Source organism: Narcine bancroftii, chromosome 2, assembly GCF_036971445.1.
Source record: "Narcine bancroftii isolate sNarBan1 chromosome 2, sNarBan1.hap1, whole genome shotgun sequence".
Lineage (NCBI taxonomy): Eukaryota > Metazoa > Chordata > Chondrichthyes > Torpediniformes > Narcinidae > Narcine > Narcine bancroftii.
Genome location: NC_091470.1, coordinates 146,929,884 through 146,955,243, shown reverse-complemented (window position 1 = coordinate 146,955,243; position 25,360 = coordinate 146,929,884). Strand labels below are relative to the sequence as shown.

The 25,360-nt window shown below is 39.0% G+C and overlaps 1 protein-coding gene across 2 annotated transcripts in view; it reads right to left on the bottom strand.

Moving 5' to 3' along the window:
• The window catches only part of pex14 (peroxisomal biogenesis factor 14), a 213,854-nt gene that overhangs the window by 170,858 nt on the left and 17,636 nt on the right, over positions 1 to 25,360 (bottom strand). The window contains exon 2 of one of the 2 annotated variants that reach the window (XM_069918487.1): positions 11,878 to 11,925. The exons of the other annotated variant lie outside the window; for it this stretch is intronic. Within the exon in view, the coding sequence (XP_069774588.1) occupies positions 11,878 to 11,925 (48 nt within the window). The remainder of the gene's footprint in view (positions 1 to 11,877; positions 11,926 to 25,360) is intronic. 2 annotated transcript variants of the gene reach the window in all.

Sequence of the window (25,360 nt, the reverse complement as noted above, 5' to 3'; positions counted from 1 at the left end):
CAAAGTATTAAGTAGTCAAATCACACTGTGGAAAACTATTGAATTCATAATCGTTGCTCAAAATAATTTTATATAGTTACCAGCTATTCCTTCCACTGCCTAATTGGGATTACACACAGGTCCTTAGTATGACATGGCATTCTAGTTTCTCAAGATATTACCACTGAAGGCTGCTTTGGTCTGTTAATTACAAATAATATTTTCCTGAAGTGTTTATTGAATCATATCTGCCTCACAGATATTGAGTTGTGAAACAAATTATCCAAAGAAATACACAAAATTATGTGAGCAGAAATATAGGCTAACGCCACAAAGCACCCATTTGGCACACAATGGGTTATTGTGATGTGCACTTTTGCAAATCGAGCAGTAAATTACCCCCAATTCATTGCAACAAACATCTTTGTGAGAACTGTAGAACAATCTGAGAATGTTTTGCTTCAAACAAATGAGAACAGAATAAAAATATATTTATGATAAAGTATGACCAGTATAAGAGGCCACCACTACCAATCTTAATATGCAAACTTTAAAAAAAAACAACTGAATTACAAGTATGACATCCAAATAACTAGCTGAATTCTGCTTCCACTTCCTCCCTCTCCAATTACAAAAATCCACACAGGACTCGAAGCCATGTGCTGCTCCATCACTCATCATCATGACCTCACCACACAAACTTGGCAAATGTTTAGAAGAAGTGGTCCTATTATTGTATCTGCTACATCTTGGATGAGAGTAGCAGGAAGCACTGAGTCAAGAGTTGATCGGGAAAAAATATATTGCATTCAGTATTACAAATATCTGCAAAAGGGAGTTTATCAGCTTTACTAACTGAGCATTATTTCCCAAGTTAGATGCAAAAAAAATAGGATGCAGAGCAAGGTTGGAACTCTAAGCTTGGAAATGTCCTTCACGTGGCTATCATTACAGTTCAACTGAACAGGAAGGAGCACGCAGTTCACATTCTCGTGAACATGGGGAGAAAGTGTTATACTTCATTGACTAACAAACTTTGTCGCTCAAGACAAGGTCCTTGCAGCCTGAATTAGGCTGGAGTTGAAGCCTCAAAAGATTGAAAAATAGGTTTTAACCAACTACACTCTTTCACTCCTCCAAATTTAAAAAGAGCATTGGATGTAACTTGAGTCATTTGCTTCTCGTGGCCAATATACCCAGTCAAGAAAACAACATAAATTTACAGTTCCATATCATTTTCAAGATTACAGCTCCACAAGTTATAATTCAGAAAAAGGGAAAGGCTCCATTATTTAATGATGAGAATAACATGCCAATTTCAAAGATCTTCTGCAGGAAACCAAGCCCTCAATTATTAGAACAGAAAAGCACAACTGACAAAGCTGGTATCTTGAGTGAACAAAGAGAAGCTGGAGGGTCTCAGCAGGTCAGGCAACATCATAGATAGAAATAGTCAATCAATGTTTAAGTCGGAACCTTTCATTGAGGCTAAAGTAGGAAGGGGTGATATCAAGGGGGGGTGGAAATAAACTGGATGCAGAATTGGGCAGAGAAGTGGCAGAAAGAGTTGAATCTGGATCAAGTGCTGCATTTTGAAAAGACTACCCATAAGGCTGAGTACGGGGTTAATGGTCAATTACTTAAAAGCATGGACGAACAGAACGATCATGGGGTGCAAATCCATACATCCCTCAAGGTCACCGCACAGTTGATAAGATAGTTAAGAAGCCCTCTGGGATACTGGACTTCATTAGTCAGAGGATTGCATTCAAGAGTAGAGAGATCATGTTGCAACTCTACAAATCTCTGGTGAGACCATACTTAAGAGTATTGTGATCAGATCTGGTCACCTCATTATAGGAATGAAGTAGAAGCTATGGAGAGGGGGCAGAGGAGATTTACCAGGATGTTGCCTGGATTGGGAAACAAGGCTCATGAGGCAAGGTTAGAAGAGCTTGGACTTTTCTCTTTGGAACACAGAAGGACAAGGGGAGACTTAGTCTCCAAGATTATGAGAGGCATAGTTAGGGTGGACAGCCAGCACCCGCTTCCCAGGGCAGGAATAGCAAACACCAGAGGACATATGTACAAAATGAAGGGAGGGAAGTTTAAGGGAGGCATCAGGGGTACTTTTTTTTTAAAGTAAAATATAAAGAGCTGTGGGTGCCTGGAATGCCTTGCCAGGGATGGAGCTGGAGGCTGAAACTTGAGGAGCATTTAAGAAACTCTTAAGTCAGTCACATGGAAGGAAGAAAAATAAAGGGTTATGGGGTTGCGAGAGTTTAGTACTTTTTAAAAAAATATGGGTCAGCACAACATTGAGGGGTGAAAGGCCTGTACTGTGTTGTTCTTAATCAAAGAAGAAATTTAACAGATCATTTTTGCAAAGCAGTGCATGATGAGAGGTCTATAAAAATTAAGAAAGTCAAGGCAAAGGGTTCCTTGTGCAGTGTATTAAAAGGTTGCTACATGACCAAGAAAGACTGGCCAGAGAGGTTGTGGGGCAGTGGGATAGATTTAGTCAGTACACTCAGGAAGAGTCACCAAAAACAAAATGGCAAGTAGCCAACTTCTTTGTTTTCATCTTTAATGTCCCTTCACAAATGATGCCAAACTATGAATGAGAAATTCTGCCAATTCCAACAATATACAACAGCATCAGTAAAAACTCCTCAGCAGGTGGTGATGGTTTAAATGTAGGAGTCACAGTTCCATTGTCACAACACAATTTGCTTTTACAAATAATTTACCGAGAGTTCTATAAGTGGCAAGATATTTCTAGTTGGTTTAAAATTGCAAAACAATATAGATTTCAAAAATGCCAATCTTGATGTTGCAGTCTCAGAAAGGACATCATTTCTCAGCATCTCTCACACAAATAATACAACTCAGCCTTAGAGATGGTGGCAATAAAAACAAGTTTCACTAGGCCCCATAGCAGCTTTTTGTAGTGTGCATATGTGCATTACAGGATAAATTAACACCCTGCCAGAAAAATGATCTACTGCCACCTTGTCAGCCAAGTACCATAATAATGGCCCGGATTGTACCTCATTAATGATAGCAAACTGTCATTGTTTGCCATTTTTCTGCCTTCAAATTGACAACAACATCTGGATTATGCCCATGCACAGAAATCCTAAACTGTTCTCGTGAATTCCTGGCATCCCTGCAGGATTTGCCACTCTCTATTCTACTCCAGCATAATCAATGAATTGATGAGAATTTTGTAGGCTTTTTAAAATTTTTTAATTTAATTTCATTTAGAAATACCACACAGTAACAGGCCCTTCTGGCTCATGCCACCCAAATATACCCAAGTGATCTACTAATCTTGTACGTCTATGGAATGTGGGAGGAGACTGGAGCACCCGGAGGAATCCCATGTAGGTACAGAGAAAAAGTACAAGCTCCTTACGGACAGTGCTGCAAGAGTGCATCATTTTCCTTCTTCACCACCCTATCCACTCACGTTGCCTCTTGTGCAGAACTTCGAATTTGGACCTCTCGGCCTCTGTGTCAATCAATATTTCCTGGTGCCTTACCATTCACTGCATATGTCCCAGTCCTATTTAACTTACCATAATGCATCTTCTGTTGAATATTTATCCTCTGTTTTAGATCATCCACAAAATAATTATTCTCACATAAAAGAAACTGTAGAAAACTTGCATTCTGTTGCATTTAGTGTTAACTGGTTTTCAAGGTGCATTAAGCCATAACTACTGCCACTTGATTCTCCAATTCAATTTATTTGTAAAGTTTCTGCCTCATTAGGTATTTGTGATAAAGGATTCAATGAAAGTGATTTTTATCCAGCTTGCCTACACATTTTTTCAGTATTCATGCATTGGGCAAATATGCAAGAGGGATGGGAAAGTTGACTGTCAGATCATTAGAAAATGGAGGAGGTCCAGATGCTTACCACAGTTACTTCTTTAATCGACCACCTGGCCACATCCTTCCATTCTCCTTGTTTCTCCCTGGCATTCTCGTTTCCACCTCACAAAAGAGCCTTTACTTCCTCAGGAGTTGGCGAAGGTTTGGTAGGACACCAGAAACCCTGGGAAATTTCTACAGATATGTGGTGTAAAGTGTGCTGACTGGCTGCATCACGATCCAGTATGGGGACACCAATACTCCTGAGCACAAAGCCCTGCGAAGGTAGTAGATGTAGCCCAGGGCATCACAGTCAAAACTCTCCACACCATCAAAAACATCTAAAGGGAATGCTGCCGTCAGAGAGCAGCGGCAACAAGGATCCACACCACTCAGCACACGCTCTGTTCTTGTTGCTACCATCAGGAAAGAGGTACAAGTACCACCAGGTTCTGAAACAGCTGCTCCCCCTCCACCATGAAATTCCTCAACAACAACTCAATTATGGACTCATTTAAGGACTCTTACTTTTGCATATAATTGATTTTTTTTTTAATTCTCTGTATTGCACAGTTTGTTTACATTTCTTTATTCATTTACATATGTTATATAATTTTTTTTGCATTACCAATAAGTGGTAATCCTGCCTGCAGGATAAAGAATCTCAGGTTTGTACGTGATGTCATGAGTGTACTCTGACAATAAATCTGATTTTTACTGTCTGTACAAGATTAATTTTCTTGTTTCCTCAATTTGGTTACTGCCTACATGAAAGTAACCTACATGGCGAGCACATCATCCACTGATGTGATCATTTATTGCATCAATTTCTAGCATAGAATGATGACTCTTCAAAATACACTGTTGTAACTTCCAATGACCATTCTATCAGTACTACTTCGATAGGGGATTGAACACCACATGTTGAAGTACCAACCCCATTAACATCAAGGCCCCTCATTTTTTTTGCATCTTTGTTAGGATGAAATCCTGTAATTTCTTACCATGAACATTGTAGGATCAACTGCACAAATTCCTAGAAGGACCTTCACCACTAAAGGTGGCAGTTCAAGGGCACCAAGAGAAGGAAATAGTAGCCTTGGCAGCAGCACCCACATCCTAAGAATTAATATATTAAAAAGGCCTCAGGCCTTTCACTACCCTTGGCTCTACACAAATCATCATCAAAATGGCTCCTGAACAAATCTCAGCTTCCATCAATCTCTTGCTCTCAAAAACAATGAAAGGTCAGCAGAAAATACCAGTAATTAATTATTTAAACTGCATCCACCTCCAGGCAAGATGCAAATTCCCCCTTTCCTGCAGAACAATTATGAGTTAATGAAGGAGAATTAGACACGTAAAATTATAATCATGAATGACATGCACAAAAAAAACAAGACAAGCCCAAACCCTATAATTTCACCTTCAAATTCTTAACTCACATAATTTTATTTAAAAATAGTCAATTACAGTTACTGGTAATGTACTGTGGTTCCAATAAGATAAATAAACAATGTTTTTCAGAAAAATTAAATTTGGAGATGCAAAGCTCAAGAAATAATAAAAGGATTTAAAATGATACTCTGTGGTATTTCACAAATTGCCACAGAGTAGAACCACAGTTCTAAACAGCTTACTGCAAATTTAAGTCAACAAAAAGAAACAGTAGAGAAGAGAAAAGGTTAAGAATCAATTCTGACACCATCTTTGAGCTGAATCATTAACTCTTCCCCTTTCCCACAGATGCGGCCTGATCTTTTGAGCACTTCCAGTTTTGTGGAATTTGCACCAAACCTCAAAATTCCAAATGTGAAATTTAGCTGAGTGCCTGTGTCCTCTGGTCTATTTAGAAACTGCAAAGCAACTATTTTTGCTGGTATTGTGTTTCACTGTTTAATGTTAAAAACATTCAAATTAAATTTAAAAAGATACATTTTCTACCAAGAACATACAAATCTCTCAACCCATTTTGTTTCTTAAAAGTAGAAATAGGTCAATCTTTATCCAAGTCATATTCTTGTATTTCAGAAAGCTGATTGCAAAAATAGTATTGACAGAGGAGTCACGTGATGGAGTAGTGGCCGGTCGGGGAACTCCAGCCCTCTCCAGAAAAGTAAAAAAGAGATAGAGAAAAAACAAAGGCACAAACATAGAAACCACAACAAAGTGAAAGTGAAAGTGTGGAGAAAATGGCAGCGAAGAAAGAAAAACCAAAAACAACGGGAAGAAGAAGGAAGGACGTCGGAGGAGGAAGGTGAAGGCCTTACCGGTACGAGGAGGCCCGCCGTGGAGAGAGAAGCCCGCTCCCTGAGGTCAGTGGAAACCCCGAGCTCGGGACTACAAAAATGGCTCACAGAGCCAAACAAAAGTGCGCAACCGCGCAAGACAAAAATAACACTGACGGGAGGGGGGACCAGCTGAGGAGAAAATCTCCACAGCTGAAACAGACAACTACGACACAACAGCAAGAGGTAAAAATAGAAAATAACGAGAACAAGAAGGAAGAGAATAAAAATAAGAAATCAAAGAAACAACAGATGACCAACCCAGAGGAAGAAGACCAACACCACTTTTAATAAAAATAGGAAGACCAAAAATACCCAACAAAATAAAACAAACAACCCAACAAGAAAACCAGAAGAGACAGAGGTAAAGGACACAGATCCTGGAGTGGACTCAGAAGAAGAGGAAGAACACAGAGAAATGGAAGATGAAGGGAAGGGCAAGTACATGGATATATTTTTTTTAAGAATATATGGAAACAGTAAAAGAATGGCAGTCACAAGAATTCAGTGAAATAAAAAGAATAAAAAGTACAGAAGAAAAAATGAATAGATTAGAGGTGATCATGACAGATATAGGAAAAAGAGTAGACAAGGTAGAAGAACGAGAAACAGCCATAGAAATGGAAGTAGATGACTTAAAAAAGAAATTAGAAGAATCTGATAAAAAGTAGAAATAGGTCAATCTTTATCCAAGTTATATTCTTGAATTTCCTCAGCTGGTCCCCCCTCCTGTCAGTGTTATTTTTGTCTTGCGCGGTTGTGCACTTTTGTTTGGCTCCGTGAGCCATTTTTGTAGTCCCGAGTTCGGGGTTTCCACTGACCTCAGGGAGCGGGCTTCTCTCTCCACGGCGGGCCTCCTCGTACCAGTAAGGCCTTCACCTTCGTCCTCTGACGTCCTTCCTTCTTCTTTTCTTCCCATTGTTTTTGGTTTTTCTTTCTTCGCTGCCATTTTCTCCACACTTTCACTTTCACTTTGTTGTGGTTTCTATGTTTGTGCCTTTGTTTTTTCTCTATCTCTTTTTAACTTTTCTGGAGAGGGCTAGAGTTCCCCGACCGGCCACTACTCCATCACGTGAAATACAAGAATATAACTTGGATAAAGTTGTATTGACAGAGGAGTCACGTGATGGAGTAGTGGCCGGTTGGGTGACACAAGAGCTGTTTAGCTCAGAAGATAGATATAATGGAAAATTATAATAGAAGAAACAATATAAAGATAGTGGGCCTTAAGGAAGATGAAGAAGGCAAAAATATGAAAGAATTTATAAAAGAATGAATCCCCAGGGTCCTAGGAAGACCAGAATTACAGGAAGAAATGGAAATAGAAAGGGCTCACAGAACATTAGCCCCTAAACCACAACCACAACAAAAACCAAGATCCATTCTAGTAAAATTCCTAAGATATACAACAAGAGAAAATATATTGGCAATGAAAAAAATAAGAGAAGACAAAAAACCACTAGAATACAAGGGTCAAAAATTTTTTTTCTATCCAGATATAAGTTTTGAACTCCTGAAGAAGAAGTTCAATGCAGCAAAAACGACCCTATGGAAAAAAGGTTATAATTTTATGTTAAAATACCCAGCGGTACTTAGTTATTCCGGGGCAACAAAGCAATCTATTCTCGGATCCGGAAGAAGCACCAAAATTTGCAGAACAACTACAAAACGGACAGAGAGATGAAGAGATGTAACAAGAACAAAAATGACAACAAACTATATATACACATATATATATATATATATATATATATATATATATATATACACATATATATATATATATATATATATACACATATATATATATATATATATACACACATATATATATATATATATACACACATATATATATATATATACACACACATATATATATATATATATATACACACACACATATATATATATATATATATATATACACACATATATATATAAAAAATTGAGTATAAGTAAGAACTAAGAAGGGAAAGAAAGGGAAGAAAGGACGTAAGGAGGGAATTAAGAGAGTGACCTTTGTTATATATGAAGATTAAAATCTTTTCTGGGGAGGCTGGGTGGGGAAGAATTACAGTCACTGCGAAATCAGTTGACGCTTGCGAGCAGATTCGCAAATCCAAATGGAGAGGGGAGATGTGGTTGCCCGACAAGGGACAAAGGGCAACTCAGAAAGAGGAGGGACTATTGGGGTTAAAGGAATTTTAGATATGAGAATAGTGGAAATATTTTATGTTTTAGAAATGTTGTCTTATAATGTGTTCAAAAAAAAGAAAGCAGAAATGGATAAGAAGGAAAGGTGGTGATGAGGAAACGGAAAGGAAAGATAAACAAAGTATGAAATGACTATGTTGAACTATATGACTTTAAATATTAATGGAATACATAACCAAATCAAAAGGAAGAAACTGTTAAATTTACTGAAAAAATAAAAAATTGATATAGCATTCGTACAAGAAACACATCTAACTGAAGTGGAACACAAGAAATTAAAGAGAGATTGGATAGGACATGTAACAGAAGCATCATACAATTGAAAAGCCAGAGGAGTAGCTATATTAATCAATAAAAATGTACCAATCAAAATAGAAGAGGAAATAATAGATCCAGCAGGGAGATATGTAATGATAAAATGTCAGATATATTCAGAATTTTGGAATTTACTCAATGTATATTCACCTAATGAAGAAGATCAAAAATTTATGCAAGATATCTTTTTGAAGATCGCAGATACGCAAGGGACCATACTAATAGGAGGGGATTTTAACCTTAATTTGGACTCAAACATGGATAAAACTGGAAAAAAAACTAACAGAAAGAACAAAGTAACCAAATTTATAATTAAATCGATGCAAGAAATGCAACTTTTGGAAACAACACCCAAAGGAAAAGGAATATTCATATTATTCGGGCAGACATAAAACATACTCAAGGATAGACCTATTCCTGTTATCAGCCCACATTCAAGGGAGAGTTAGGAAAATGGAATATAAAGCTAGACTATTATCGGACCACTCACCCCTGTTATTGGCAATAGAGCTAGAGGACATCCCACCAAGAATGTATAGATGGAGATTAAACTCCATGCTACTTAAAAGACAGGATTTTAGAAAATTCATTGAACGACAAATTAAAATGTACTTTGAAATAAATACGGAATCAGTGAAAGATAAGTTTATACTATGGGACACAATGAAAGCGTTTATCAGAGGGCATAAGTTAAGTAACTAAGATGAAGAAGGACTACAATCGGGAAACAGAACAGTTGGAAAGGGAAATAGCAAATATAGAAAAAGAATTAGCAATGAAGGAAGATACAACTAAAAGAAGAGAATTGGCAGATAAAAAAATAAAATATAAAACACTACAAACATATAAGGTGGAGAAGAACATAATGAAGACAAAACAGAAATATTATGAGCTAGGAGAAAAAATGCACAAAATTCTAGCGTGGCAGCTTAAGACAGAACAAACTAAAAGAATGGTATTGGCATTAAGGAAAAAGGACAAACAAATTACATATAATCCAACAGAGATCAATGAAAACTTCAGGGAATTCTACGAGCAACTATATCAAACTGAAAATGAAGGGAAAGAAGACAAAATAGATGAATTTCTAACTAAAATTGAACTACCGAAATTACAAACAGAGGAGCAAAATAAATTAATAAAACCATTTGAAATAGAATTACAGGAGATATTAAAAAAACTACCGAAGAATAAAACACCAGGAGAGGATGGATTCCCAATAGAATTCTATAAAACATTTAAAAACTTATTAATTCCTCCCCTCCTGGAAGTAATGAACCAGAATGAGAAAACACAAAGCATACCAGATTCATGCAAAACAGCAATAATTACAGTAATACCAAAGACAGGGAAAGACCCACTAGCACCAGCATCATATAGACACAGATTATAAGATAATAGCTAAACTATTAGCAAACAGATTGGCCGACTATGTACCAAAAATAGTAAATCTGAACCAAACTGGATTTATTAAAAAAAGATGAACAACAGACAATATCTGTAAATTTATTAACTTATTTCAAGCAGTAGAAGGAAATAAAACTCCAACAGTAGCCGTTGCTTTAGACGCAGAGAAGGCCTTTGACAGAGTAGAATGGAATTATTTATTCAAAGTACTATAAAAATTCAGCCTACCAGAGAAATATATTAATTGGATTAAAACATTATATAAGGGGCCATTGGCGAAAGTGACAGTAAATGGATATATATCAAAACAATTTAACTTAAGCAGATCAACAAGGCAGGGATGTCCACTATCTCCCTCACTATTCGCGTTAGCTATAGAACCACTAGCAGAACTGATAAGAACAGAAAATAAAATAAGAGGGATAAAAATAAAAGAGAAGGAATATTTGCAGATGACGTCATAATATACTTAACAGAACCAGAAATATCAATAAAAGAATTACATAGGAAATTGAAGGAATATGGAGAAGTATCGAGGTACAAGATCAACACAAATAAAAGTGAAGCAATGCCAATGAATAATGCGGACTTCACAAAGTTTAAGAAAGAATCGCCATTTAGATGGCAAACACAAGCAATGCAGAAATAGTATTGACAAATCCCCCAGATTCATTGACAACTTTGCACTACCAAAAAACTTAGGTGCTGATACCCACCATGATAGGTGTCGGCTAAACAAACATGATTTCCCCTGTGTATACCACCCTGACTTGGAAATACAACTTCAGCACTGCAAAATCAAATTCTTGGAATTCTATCCTACAATACTGGAAAAGTATTTCACCATCTGATTTTAGCTGTTCAGGCCAGCAAGTCCACCACCGACCTGCTCAAGAAAATAACACTGGAAAATGCTTCCTGAACACTTGTGGATGCAATTTATAGATCCTGGGCTGCTGATTACAAAAATCACCTTAAAATTTTCCTATTACGTACCTTTTTTTGGATATAACCTATTTTTGTGATTTGTATGCTTCAAGCATACAAAACCCCGAAGTGCAACACGTCATTAAAAATTCATCTGCATTTGCACTTTGACTCCTTCCCCGCTGATCTTGGTGCAGTCAGTGACGAACACAGTGAAAGGTTTCACCAGGACATGGCAACCCTGGAAAAGCAGCATCAGGGCAACTGGAATCAATCAATTCTGGCCGACTAATTCTGGACGCTGACACGAGAGGCATCAGATGTTGAGTACAATTGAAAATCAGCAGCAAAACGTTTTTTAGGTCGGTTGAACTAACACAACGTGTCAGCATCATTATGTGATTAAACATGCTAATAAATTCAATAAAAATTAATTTAATGCTTCTCCAAGTTCCTATGTGATATAGCAAATCTGAAAAGACCTTTGTGTTCAGCTTGAAGTTGTCCTTCATAATCCCCAACTTTTTTTCCAGGAAGCAAATCTTTTGAAAACATTTTTTTTGTCCAGTGTTATTAGCAGTAGTCAGTAAATGGAGATTTTGCCAGTGGCAGACAGATTTGATGTATGAATAAAAAAACGTTCAGTGAGGCTTCAATAATGACACAACTTGTTTTTGTAGATAAGTCAACAATCTCCTGAAACTGCATAACACAATTTTCCCTCGATTGGCACAAGGTAAACAAAGACTCAAAGTTCTATGGAATTTTTAAGAAAGTAATTTCTCATCTAAAACATTGTTTATGAGTAGGCTATTGTGGTGAAAACTTTCCATAAACACAGTTTCAAGAGTGTTTGATGACTTACCAGCTGTTCCCTTGGCACACCTTCCTCCCTCCCTGGAGCCGAGTTTGACTGCAAACAGAATAAATATTAGGTTAGAGCATCATCTGCTGGATGGCTTGTAAACTGAACTACATCATTCTAATTGACACCATACATCTTTTCCCAGTCATTCTGGGAAGTGGAAAATGCACGAGAAATTATCCAACTAGGAACACTTCCTCGAGGCAAGGAATTCCCCCCCCCCCCCCCATTTTTCTCCATATTACTAATTTCTTCTTTGTGTTCTCGCATCTTCTGCAAGATTGCCAAGTGACCATCAATATCATTTTATTAAGTTCTGCAAGTAATTTTGGAAAGGATCAAGCTGATTCATCTGAGAAATTTCTCTCCAGTTTCCTGCAAAAAGTCTTTAGTACTTCCCTCAAGGCAACAACGAGGAAGGCAGTGTAGGGAAATAGGCAGCAGGAGAAAGAGGGACAAATACGTAGTCAGATTGTGGAAAGTCACAGTGGATGGCTCGTATTTCCCCAATACTTCCTTGATTCCAAGAGGCTTAAATGAGGCAGAATTAAAACATGAAATTCTGTAGACACTGTGGTTGAAGTAAAAATACACAATTCTGGAGAAGCTTAGCAGGTCAAACAGTGTCCTTTATATAGCAATGGCAAAGTCACATAACCAACCTTTCATCCAAGTATGGATAAATGTCGGCAGGCATCCAAGCAAAAAAGTAAAGGGGGAGGGTGTGTGTTGACAAAAGCAGGGGGTGATAGGTGGAGAAGGGAGGGAGGAGACATCAGCAATCAAGGGAAGGAGGGATGGCTAGGTGGAGGAGATCTGGAAAGGGGAAGGAAAGAGGAGAGCAGTTTAGCAGAAACCAGAAAAGTCGGTTAGTGCCCAGAAAGAAAATCAGGTGTTGTTCCTCCAATTTGCGGGTGGTCTTGGTGGGATAGTACACAAAGCCACGGACAAACTACCATGTATGGGAGTGCGACACAGAACTGAAACAGTTAGCTACTGGGAAGTCACTGTTGTGGACAGAGTGAAGGTGCTCAGCGATCTCCCAAACTGTGTCCAATCTCTCCAATGTAGACGCCACAAAGGGAGCACCAGGTGCAGTAAAGCAGACCCGAGGATACACAAGTGACCTGTTGCTTCACTTGAAAGCCCTGTATACACAGATTGGGAGATCACTTCGTTGACCACCTTTGCTCCTTTATGTATTTTTACCTTTGCTAATATAAAGGCCCTGCCAAGTTTCTCCAGCATTGAACGTTTTTAAATGAGGCAGGATTTTGTAGCCACATCCAGGAAGATCTCTTGACATAGTATGCATATAGTCTACTATGGGAAAGAACTTGTATTGAGAAATGAGCCTGGCCAGATGTTTGGGGTTTCAATGGGAGTGGGTTTGGGAACAGTGATCATAACTCCTTAAGTTTTATGACGGTTATGGCTGAGGATGTCAGGGGAAAGTGCCAAATTAGGAAAATGACAACTTCAACAGTGTTGGGAAGGAGTTGCGGAGAATAGATTGGGAGTGACTATTAGTGTATATCCACTATATTAGTGTATAGTGTGGGAGTCATTTAAAGACCAGCTAATTAGGGTTCAGGGCAAACATACTTTAGAGAGGAAGAAAGGCCATAATAGCAAGGTTTGGGAACCTTGGATTAGAGGGACTTTATACATTTGGTCAAGAGGAAAAGGAAGGTTATATAAAGTTCAGAAGCTGATTGCACCTCATCACAACAATGGCACAGCTCGATCAGTTTACTTCCCATGGCTACTGTGCAGGAAGTAGTAATTGGGGAATAAGGATTCTTGTGTATGGCTCAGTGACATCACCACCTCTTCCAACTCCAAAGTATGAGCCAAATACAAGGGAGAACTCAGCTCTACATAACCCAGACACAGTAAGAATAAACATGCTGGGTTTGAACATTTAATACCAAATGAGGATTAATTCTACTTTAAAGGCAATTCTAAGAGGCTTCACGGTATTTATTTTAAGCAGAATTTCATGACTTAATAAGGAATGGAATCATTGCTAAGAAAATCACAGCATATCTTATTTTCCTTCTGCTTTTTAATGTTTATCAAATCTAAGACTGAGAAAGAGAGAGAAAAGGGTGCACTTCTGAATCCTTTTCACCAACAAAGCCATGTACGAGTCAAATGAAGCACAAACCTATCTCCAAACTCCCCATGCTCTAGCCTTCATGGGAAATTACAATCTTTAAAACAGCCATACAAAACAATGTACAAACTCGTCTGGTTATTCGTTGCAATCGAGCTGGAGGTTAAAATGAATCATCGAAGACATTCAACAGCAGCCCAATCATTGTTCACACAGGATAACCATCAGGTATGCTCACACCAGTTACAGCTTTGCAATTTGCACTTTTTAATATTTAATTTATATTAATTTTTAATTTAGACATACAGCATGGTAACAGGCCCTTTCGGCCCACAAGCCCATGCTGCCCAATTACACCCAATTGACCCATACCCTGGTACATTCTGAACGGTGGGAGGAAACCAGAGCACCCGGAGGAAAATCACGCAGATATGGGGAGAATGTATAAACTCCTTACGGTCAGTGTGGGATTCAAACGCCGGTCCCAGTGGCGGACACTGTAACAGCTTTTTGCTAAATGCGACCGACGCTCACTGTGCCGCCAACTTGCTTGAAAACTGCTCAGAGTGCATCTTTTCATCCTCCTCTCAGTTCTCTCCCCCACAGTCAGAATGCACTCAGCAAAAGTCCAATGGATACTTCATAAGCATTTTCAAATATGAAAAACTGCTTTCCATTTCTCAGGAGATCAGCTACGGTTTACTGAAATCCAATTTTCACAAGAGCTACAATTTCCTATTATATTGTTTTCATTTATTTTTCTTAATTGTGGTTGCAGTATTGGAAGCATCAGCATTTAAAACAAATTCCGGAGTGATCACTTCATAATCAACATTTCAAAGGCTTGAAATTTTCAGTTGTTTGGATCTGGACCTAATTCTATAGAAACTAATTCTATAAATATCTTGAAGCAAATTGGATAGAACAAAAACTCAGGCTAATACATGAAAATAGAGATGTAATATTAAAAGCATTGTTATTTCAAACAGCAATTCCAGGTACAAAGAACCAAATTGCTGCTTTCTATGTATGCCATTAATATTTTTTGAATTCCAGTACTGATGGAATCTTATCAAATCTGTGCCAAATGCTCTATGAAGATGTTACCCTATTCACCGTAACCTGGTTAATTGCATTAATTAGTAAAAGCAGGAAGTAGCTAAGAATATCTTAAGCCTTAACAGCACAATATATTGTGCAATTTATAACTGGCATTTCATCACTCAGCAATTTGGCATCACTTCCAAGCAATATCAGACAAGTGAAATATTTATATAACTTGCCAGCAAATGTACATTTGTTATTCATATGAATCAAGAGAGTTAAATTTTAGAGACACGAGTCATCCTCAAAATCGTGATCAACCCAAGAGGTAAACTTAGTAAAAACACGATCTGGAGAAACTCAGCTGGTCAAACAGTGTATAGCAAAGATAAAGATTCAGAACCAATGTTTCGAGCTTGAGCCCTTCAGCAAGCTCTGAGCAAAATGTCGGTAGGGCATCAACCTACATTTCTCCACACCTTGATGAAGGGCTCAAACCCAAAATATTGGTTCTGTATCTTTATCTTTGCTATACACTGTTTGACCAGCTGAGTTTCTCCAGATCGTGTTTTTACTTCAATCATGGCATCTGGAGGCTTTCATGTTTTACTCCAACAGGTAAACTGCCCATTCTCCGCGCACCCACCTCCACCCCCGGCCTGCCCCATCACATTCTGGTTAACTACCAGAATCCAAAAAAAAGAATTACTGTTAAATTATATTCACACTGGAGTCAATTTGGTTTGGATTCCAGAAGATCTTTCATAGGCAAGCACCACAAGTCCAAGTTTTCCATCTTCTATTGAACTAGGTTTTCTTTCCAGTAAAAACACAAAATGCTAGGGAAATTCAGTAGGTCTTGTAGCATCTATAAAAGGTCAAGATATATGACTGACATTTCAGGCTTGACCTATTCTTCTCTATATTACATTTCGGAATCCTGGATTATTTATAGCAGGCATTTCAAGGGTCCAGAAAAATACCATCAACCAAGTGTCTGGAAAAGTCTTTGAATTCATTGAAAAAAATACGCAAACCAATCTCAAGGTCTTCTGCCAAACCAAATCACTGACATCAGCTTTAGTAGGCGACAAAAGGCTGGCCATATTCGAATATCCGCCAACAGAAACAGAGGGAGAAGATCACCAGGTGGACAGACAGTAAGATTTGAAAATATGCTCAGTTAATTTAAAGAACGTGAACAACCCCAATGACCTCTGGGAATCTCTGGCCCATGACCATTGAAGTGGAAAAGGAGCATTCAGGGTGATATTGAAGCCATCCATAGGGAGTGCGTCAGCAGCCACAGAAACATACCACTACACGAGCCTTATTGGCCACTTAGGAACCTATAAAACTAGAATGAACCTCATCAGCCTCAATACTGTAGAGTTTTTAAAAAATAACCAAACCTCACTGGTAACGAATCTGACCATTTTTAAATTGGCCATACCATGTTGAATACAATTGTATAGTTTGGGTTGCCCAAAAATAGCTCCAACATGTGTCATTTGCAATGGAAGATTTTGTTCACACCATATTTAACAATTTATGCAACCACACAAACTTGGGTTGCTATGTAACAAAACAGAAACATTGCTATACTTAAAGGTTACCCATTTCACAGCTTCTACAATGAGACTCATAAAATTTCAACTGCCACTATGCTTAAAAAAATAAGGAATAAATATATAATTCAAGACAACTGTATATACATCTCACCGAAAATCAAGCATGTGTTTCTTCAAGCAAAAAAAAAATTAAAATAGAATCCTAGTTCTAAGAAATCATCCATACCACTGAAACATTCCTTGTTATTACTCCTTAATTATATATGCCACAAAATATCTGGAATTGTCAGGTCCACAAAGAAGTCCTGTCAGTATTGGGGAAATTCAAGTCACCCACTATGAAGTTCCACAATCAGCTTTCCTTTTGACTAAATGTATAAAATCTCTCATCCAAGGTTCACAAACTTTCCTATTATTGCCTTTCTTCCTCTCTGAAACATATTGGTCTAAAACCGGTTAAGCTGATCTTTGAATGACTCCCACATACACTAACCACCTCTCCCAATCTACTTTCCCCAGCTCCTGCCCATACTATTGAAACTGACCTTCCCCTTAATTTAGGACTTCCCCTAATGTCCTCATCCATAACTATTCTTAAATTAAGGAGTTGTGCTCACTGTTCGCAAAATCCACTCCCACTGAAACCCCAAACTGGCCAGGCTCATTTCTCAATACAAAGTCTGATATGACCCTTTCCCATATTAGATTACATGAATACTGGGTCAAGTGACCCTCTTGCAAGCGCCTACCAAATTCTGCCCCACTTAAGCCTCTTGTAATCAAGGAAGTCCTGACAGTATTGGCAAAATTCAACACATCCACTATGACTTTCTGCAATCTGCTGCCTATTGGGAAGACGATGATACAAACACACCATAATGATTTCATCTTTGCGGTTTCTGAGCTCTACCCATATTGCCTCCATGGATAAGCACTCCAGTTTGCCCCGACTGCAGCTGTGACGTTGAGAAGTGTAAACATAGTTTTGAATACTAGAACTCCTCCATCTATAAAAAGTAGAAGATGGATGGGTACGTCATGATTCAATTGATAGACATGTAATAAAATGTGTTCTATTACAAGAACTTGCTTTTGCCTGCTGTAAGGCTGGCATATTCGCCATCAGCAGGAATTGCCTGAAGCACCTCATACAGTCAGAGAAATAAGCAAAAGACAGAGTGACTGAGCATCCATGGATATGCCAGTGGCCAATTATTTTGATTCTACACCCCATTCCACCACTGACACGCCCATCCATGGCCTCATGCATGGCCAATCCGAGGCCACTTGCAAATTGGAGGAACACCTCATATTCCATCCAAGGGGCATCGACTTCGACCTCCTGTTTCCGTTAGGCCCCTCCCCATCTCCCTCTTTTCCCTTGGTCTCCCTTCTCCAGTTCCCCACCCCCTCCATTTAGAGAGCTGCACCCCCCACCTCTGCTTTTCCCCTCTTCTTCCCTCCCACCCTTGCCTGTGGTCCTGTACTCATCCCTTCCACCTTTTAATTCAGCCACCTGCTTGCTTTCTGCTCATGAAGGCCTCAGGTCCTTCCTATGGATGCTGCGTAACCTGCTGAGTTTCTCCAGCACCTTTGTGCATTAAACTTAAAATGTATCTGTCACCTTTATATGAGGAAAAAGTTCCAGTAGGATTTGCTAATTCTCCAACTCCTGTCCAATTCAGATTTAGAGGAGTTGTAATTATACAAGATTGTTTCACCCCTAAACAAAATTAAAAAGATTGGGAAATCTAAAACCTAGAGAAATTAATAAGATACATTAACAAGTTTTAATTAAGAAACTACTTAATCCAACTGGTTGTCAAAATATGGATCTCATTTCCACATGATGTACTTGAGGCAAGGAGTACAGATGCTCCTGAAGGGAAGCTGGATAGGTACAGGAGACGGAAAGGAATTGAAGGAAATACTAATTGGGTTGAATGGGGTAGTGAGGATGTTCCAGCATGGGCACGTTGGACAGAATGGCCTGCTTTTGTGCTGTGAACTATACCTGGTGTAACAGCAATACGAGCAGTTTCACAGTAGCAATTTTAGACTCCGAATACAATCACAGGTGAACAAAGTTGAATGAAAAATAAATGAAACAGTAACCTCAAGTGTTTCACTCACAGGTGTTTTGTTTTTTTCCGTCAGCCCTTTGAGTATGTGTGTTTATACCACACATGGTGGCTGATTGCTCCCACAGAACTCCCCAGATACAACATTTAATAGATTGAGACAACACCCTCACTCTCGGAGGAGTGCTCTGGTATATTGAGATGACGTGGCAGCTAACGGGCTCAGAACAGCGACTGGTGGTGTGCACAAAAGGAAACAGTCAAAATTTCCAGTGTTTATAACAGAAATCCTCAAAGAGAAGGTTGTAACAAAGATATAATTATAATTGGTACCAAAGCAGAACAAAGACACATGTGGACAACACAACTTCATAATTACAATGAGCGTAAATGAAAATTTAGGAATGATTGTGCGAGAAAACTTAATAGCAGCAATATTTTTTTGTCATTATTGCAGATTGACTGAAATAACTTGAAAAAATTTCCTCTAACAAAGGTTTTGCAATATGGAATCCCATAATGTTCCAGAGAAAAAGAGCAGTCGAAATGATGGGTGCTTATTAACAAGCTGGCAGATACAAAACATAAAATCAAGTGGGCAGATGCAATTCAGGGGCACGGATGGGTTAGCGTTATTGATCACAGGTGGTCAATCTGTCACAACTCCAGGTGCGTATTCCAGTGTATTCAAATTTCCCTTGTACAAAAACACCTCCTTTATCATTTGACAATCTGCTGAGATGCTAATAAAGAGGCTTTTTTTTAAATATAAAGGAAATTTTCAGATTTATTGTCAGAGCACAAATATAACGTCACATACAATCCTGAAATTCTTTTTCCTGTAGACAAAGCAGAATTACCACTTATTGGTAGTGTAAAAAAAAAACTACACAACATAAATCAAACTGCAATACAGAGAGAATAAAACAAATCAATGTGCACAATTAAGAGTCCTTAAATGTGCCCCTGATTGGGTTTGTCGTTGAGTCTGATGGTGGAGGGGTAGCAGCGGTTCCTAAAGCTGGTGGTGCGAGTCTTGTGGCACCCATACCTCTTTCCTGGTAGCAGCAGCGAGAACAAAGCTTGTGATGGTTGGTGTGGATCCTTTTTTATATATAATTTTTTTTATTTTTCACACTGTGAACCATATCAATCAAAATACATACAAACATTTCCCTCTTGCATATGACACAGTGTCATTTTCTCCCCTTTTTCCCCCCCCCTCTTTGCCACCCTCCTCCCTACCCACTAAACATTCAACATATACAATACAATAAACGCATTAAACAATGTCATCACACAATGAAAATAAACAAGAAAATTGTGTCATCAACTTTTACATACTGGATCAGTTCATTTCGTCTTCTTCTCATTCTATCATTTTAGGTGGTGGAGGTCTGTGGTAGGACTTCTCTGTTGTATTCCATGTACTGTTCCCACATTTGTTCAAACATTGTGACTTTATTTTTTAAATTATGTTATTTTTTCCAATGGAATACATTTATTTATTTCTATGTACCATTGCTATATTCTCATGCTCTCTTCTGATTTCCAAGTTGACATTATGCATTTTTTTGCTACAGCTAAGACTATCATAATAAATCTTTTTTGCGCTTCATCCAGTTTGAGGCCTAATTCTTTACTTCTTATATTACTTGGAAGGAAGATCTCTGGATTTTGCTAATAAGAGGCTTGATCAAAAAATGAAGCAAGTTAAATAAAAATGATGCATATTCTTTACCTTCCAGATGAAACTATTAAAGAGAGAATTTACTCCAAAACAGTGGAAAATTGTGCTGAATCAGAATGGTGAAATGCTAAGCCAATTGTGATCTGATTGTACACAAAACAGCATTCTCCTGTCCTTGGTGCAAAGCATGCAGATATATAACTGCCCGAGAGGATGTTGCACAGGTATAGAGGAGTCAAAATAATACTGGAATGAAGAGGAGAAAGAATGCTGTGGAAGAGGATCAATTCGTCGCATCTGAGATAACATTCCAGGAATGGTATTGTTGCTTTTGGAACTCAAAATAAAAATTCCTACCTACTGTACTCGGTAAATGCATCATTGCCTGATGCTCCATATAACTAAACGCAAATCAGCAAATGGAGCAGTGTGTTTGCTCACTACCTCCATGTGCCAGCAGCCAGGCACAAGCATCATCTCACTGTCTCGAATTCGGATTATGGCGAGGGCCAACATTCAACCTAAAACCCAGAGTTTGCTGCAACCATTCTAGGGCAAAGGGCTCCACCTGCAGGGGAGGAGGACAAAAAAACTGAAGTTGTTTTCTATAATCATTTTACGAACAAGACAAAACAGACGAGCACACCTTCTTGGATACCATTTTCTTTAAAATTCCCATTTGCCCAAGTCCAGGGTTGGACTCAAATTGCTATCCGTCTCTTCATAGTAACATCAACAAACCAGAAAGTTTTAACTCCTGTTTAATAACCAATATTTCATTATCACTAGCTCTGTTAGAAACTGAAAAGATGATTGATTCTACATCACCATTTTTCACAACTAATTGATTTCTCTGGTGCACAGAGTTGGGCACAATCAATTTCAATAGAAAATTGTGCATCGATACAACATCAGTGCCATTGGAAGCAACATTTCAAAAGTGAATGATCTGGCAAAGGAAATCCTTCTAGCAGTAATGTGTGATGTCCCTTTTGCGGTTTTAAGGGCCCTAAACCTATCCTTTAGAAAATTAAAACTGAGCAGGGACACTGCTTATATACAAATGTTCACACCTATTGGATAAGATGTCAAACCAAGGACCTTCCTTAATGTACAGTAAAGATGTCAGGTCACTCTTTCAAAGGACAGTGGAGTTATGCCCAGTGCTCTTGGCAATATATTTCTCTCCCAGTTTACATTATGAAAATACATAATCTGGTTATTGCCACAATTCTTATTTACATTCACAAAATAACCACCACATTCCTGTCGTCTCAAGTCAAGTTTATTGTCATCTGATTGTACAAGTACAATCGACTAAACATGGTTCTCCAGTCCTCGGTGCAAAAGCATGCAGACACCCAACCAGACATAACACACAGACAAGTTATATATATATATATCTATATATAGGACCAAATATTCATATACACAAATGAATACATAAATAAATATTGCTTCATGAATATGAGAGTCTCGGAGGGTCAGTGTGAGCAGTTGCTTTGGTCATTCACCATTCTCACTGCCCGAGAAGAAGCTGTTCCTCAGCCTGGTGGTGCTGGCTCTGATCCTCCTGTATCCCTTACCCTCTTGGGTACCGGGATGATGATGCTGGCTGTCTTGAACCCTGCAGGAACAATGGACTACTGCAGTGAGGTGTTGAAGATGTCCATGAGACCTCCGTCAATTGATCTGTACAATCCTTCAGTACCCAACCAGGTATGTTGTCTGGTCCATCTACCTTGTGTGGGTTCACCTTGGATATAGATCTCCTCACCTTGGCCACAGCTATGCCGGGGGCGTGGGGGGGGGGGGGTGTTTATCAGGAGACATAGATCTTTCTTTGGCATCATTCTGTTCTTCTCATCAAACCGTCCATAGAAGGTGTTCAGTCTGCCCGGAAGGGAGGCGTCATTGTCCTTAATTCACACAGTTGACTTGCGATCCCTTGCCACGTGCGCCTTGTGTCACACAGCTGTATGTGGATCTTCTGTGTGCACCCTCGCATTGCCTTCAGGGTTTCACTGGAGTTCTGCCCTAGCTGATCTTGGTGCTATGTTATCCCTGTCCTGAAGGCAGCATCTTGAGCTCTGAGAAGGACCTGGACCTCTGCTTCCAACCACAGCTTCTGGTTAGCCCAGGTTGTGAAGCATTTGATCTCAGAGACATCCTCAATCCCCTTACTGATGTAGCCAGTCACTCTCATGTACTCCTCATGGTAGGTGGCCACCTCCCTGAAACAGCTCCAGTCCATACTCTCAAAACAGTCTAACATTGCTGCCCCCATCCTGATCTCCCTGTGTACCGACCTAGTTTCCTTTGCCAGTGGTCTGTACACCAGGGTTAGCAGGACAGATATGTGATCTGAGTAACTAAGGTGGGGGTGAGGTGCAGCCTTGTATGCACCAGGGACGTTAGTGTTCACCTGATCCAGGATGTTCTCTCCTCTGGTGGCGAAGTTCACATTCTGCTGAAACCGTGGTAAGACCATTTTCAGGTTGGTGTGATTAACGTCGGCAGCAACAATCATGGCACCGTAAGGGTGGGAAGTCTGGGCTTCACAGATGGCACCATAAAGCTCCTTCATAGCTTCACCCTCGTTAGCCAAATGCAGAACAGATTGTGCCCATCAGCATGGCTGAGAATTCCCTGGGCAGGTAGAAGGGGCTGCATTTCACCAGGAGACACTATCTCTGCTGAGTAGAAAGTCTTCACAAGAGAGACATTGGTGCCCCAGTTCTCATTGATGTAAGTGCACGGTCCCTCTCCTCGAGTCTTGCCAGAAGCAGCAGTGTCTCTGTCTGCCCTGAAGGGGATAAGGTCATCCAGCCAGATCACTGAGTCTGGAATGGTGTCCTGGAGCCATGTTTCTGTCATCACCAGAGCACAGCAGCTCTCTCTTAAATACTTAACAATATCAGATTTAACATTAAATACTTAAAAATACTAAACTGATTTGAAGGCAGTTTGGATGCGCCAAAAAGAACAGGAAGGATGTTGTTAACACGTGGGTATTCTGTGCACAGTACAAAGATTGCCTGATACCGGAGATTGGACTGTGAATCAAAGAACTTTCCTGAACATATACACACACACTTGCACTTAGAATTAGAAGGGGCTGAAGTTAAGTTAATAGTAGTAAGTTAAAGTATGATCCTGTTTTTAATGTTGAAAGAGATATTGGTCTCTTGATGTTGAAAGAAACAACTTTTGTTTAAGTAACCATTGGTCTTAGTGAATTTCTATTGGTGCTGGGTTTTGGGGTCCTCTGGGCTCGTAACAAAATGTCAGGTACTGCTGGAGGAGTTTCCTTTGCCAGATCATTCACTTTTAAAACATTGCTTCTATGTATGCCACTGGAGACATACAGGATCCAGGCTCTTTTCAGCAATCTCACATCCTGTTACTACTTTGTTTTTCATTACACCATATTAACCACTTCAAAATAATCACATTTTCTCCTGCAAAATGTGGAAGCCTGATTTAATTGCACAAGGCCCTCTTCATTCTCATTACCATCCTCACAATCAAGTCGCAAATATCCTCAATCCCCACCCCAATGGGAGTTTCTGCAATTCTCATCAATTAAGAATCTAACAAAGTCCTAATGACAAAGTTATCCCAGCTGACCACTCTTCTGAACTGATCCACTGACTTTAAGAGATAGGTTACACGAGGGAACAAGGGACTAGCAGATGTTGGTAAATTACAATGTTGGTAAATTTAAAGTCATCCACTTAGGACTTTTATTTAAATGGTGAAAACATTATAGGGCACTGTTGTGCAGACATATGAAAGTGCTTGCACACGAATTGCAAAAAGCTAGTTTGCAGATGGTGCAGGTCATCAAGAAGGGAAAGAGAGTTGTCTTCATTGCTTTAGGGATTGATTTTAAGAGCAGGGAGGTTCTGCTACACTATACAGGGTTATTAGTGAAGCTGCATCTGGAGAACTGGTCTGTGGTGGTGGTGGTGGGGAGGGGGGAAAGAGGGCGCGGGACATTCAGGGAGCAGTCGAGGGGACGTGATCGAGAAAAGATTATAGAAGAAGAATAAGTGGAGTACAGGACTGAATAGAAATATCTGGGAGTCACAAGCCCCAACAGGCCCAAAAGCTTTCCTCTTGCCTTCTTAAGAGGATGAGAAAAAAAATAGGAAACTGTGAGAAAAGAAAGAAATAGCAAGGTATTAATTTGGTGGAAAATAAACCAGCATCTAAAAGAGGCAACTTGAATGACAAGGTCAGTATTAAGTTAAACTAAACATCCTGCTTCAATATTTTCTGGCTTTTTTTTTGAGAATTTGTATTTGTGGTTTCTGCATGCTTATTAAGGGTGTACAGAACTGTACTTTATCAATTTTCATCTACATTACCTTTATGAGATGTTTCTGCCTTATTAGTGCTCAGATGACAAAAATATAAACAAGCTACAAAAATATATCAGCTTTTATCCACAAGATGTTAAGTGGACTGACAACTGAAATAATTTCAGTGGTTTTGTCAAAATGATCCCGCTAACATCTGCAACCTCTCCATTTAAGGTAAATGATGCATTTTTTTTAAAAAAAGGAACAATACACATGGAACGTAACGAGCAACATCATGAACTCAGAGTTTTTTTCCCATGAGCAGGTCATCTGGCAACTTTAATAACCCTCGTCAGTTACAGAAACAAATATAATCTAATCCTTAAATAATCTTATGTAGCAAATATATAAAAACAGAAGTGAGATATTGCCAGTCTTTTCTAAAAGTCTGCACGTTTGTTAACTGCACCACATGGTGGCACCAATGATCCATTTAACTCAACCAGCACATTGTGAACATTGGCAATTGGCCCTGGCTTTGAACACTTCAATTTGTTCCACAGAGCAACATCAAAACTCCTGGCAGATAAAGGGCTGAGCAATTAGACTTAAATGCAAGAATTGATGAGCAAACCTGGTCTGAGCTATGTCGGGACAGTATGACTAATACA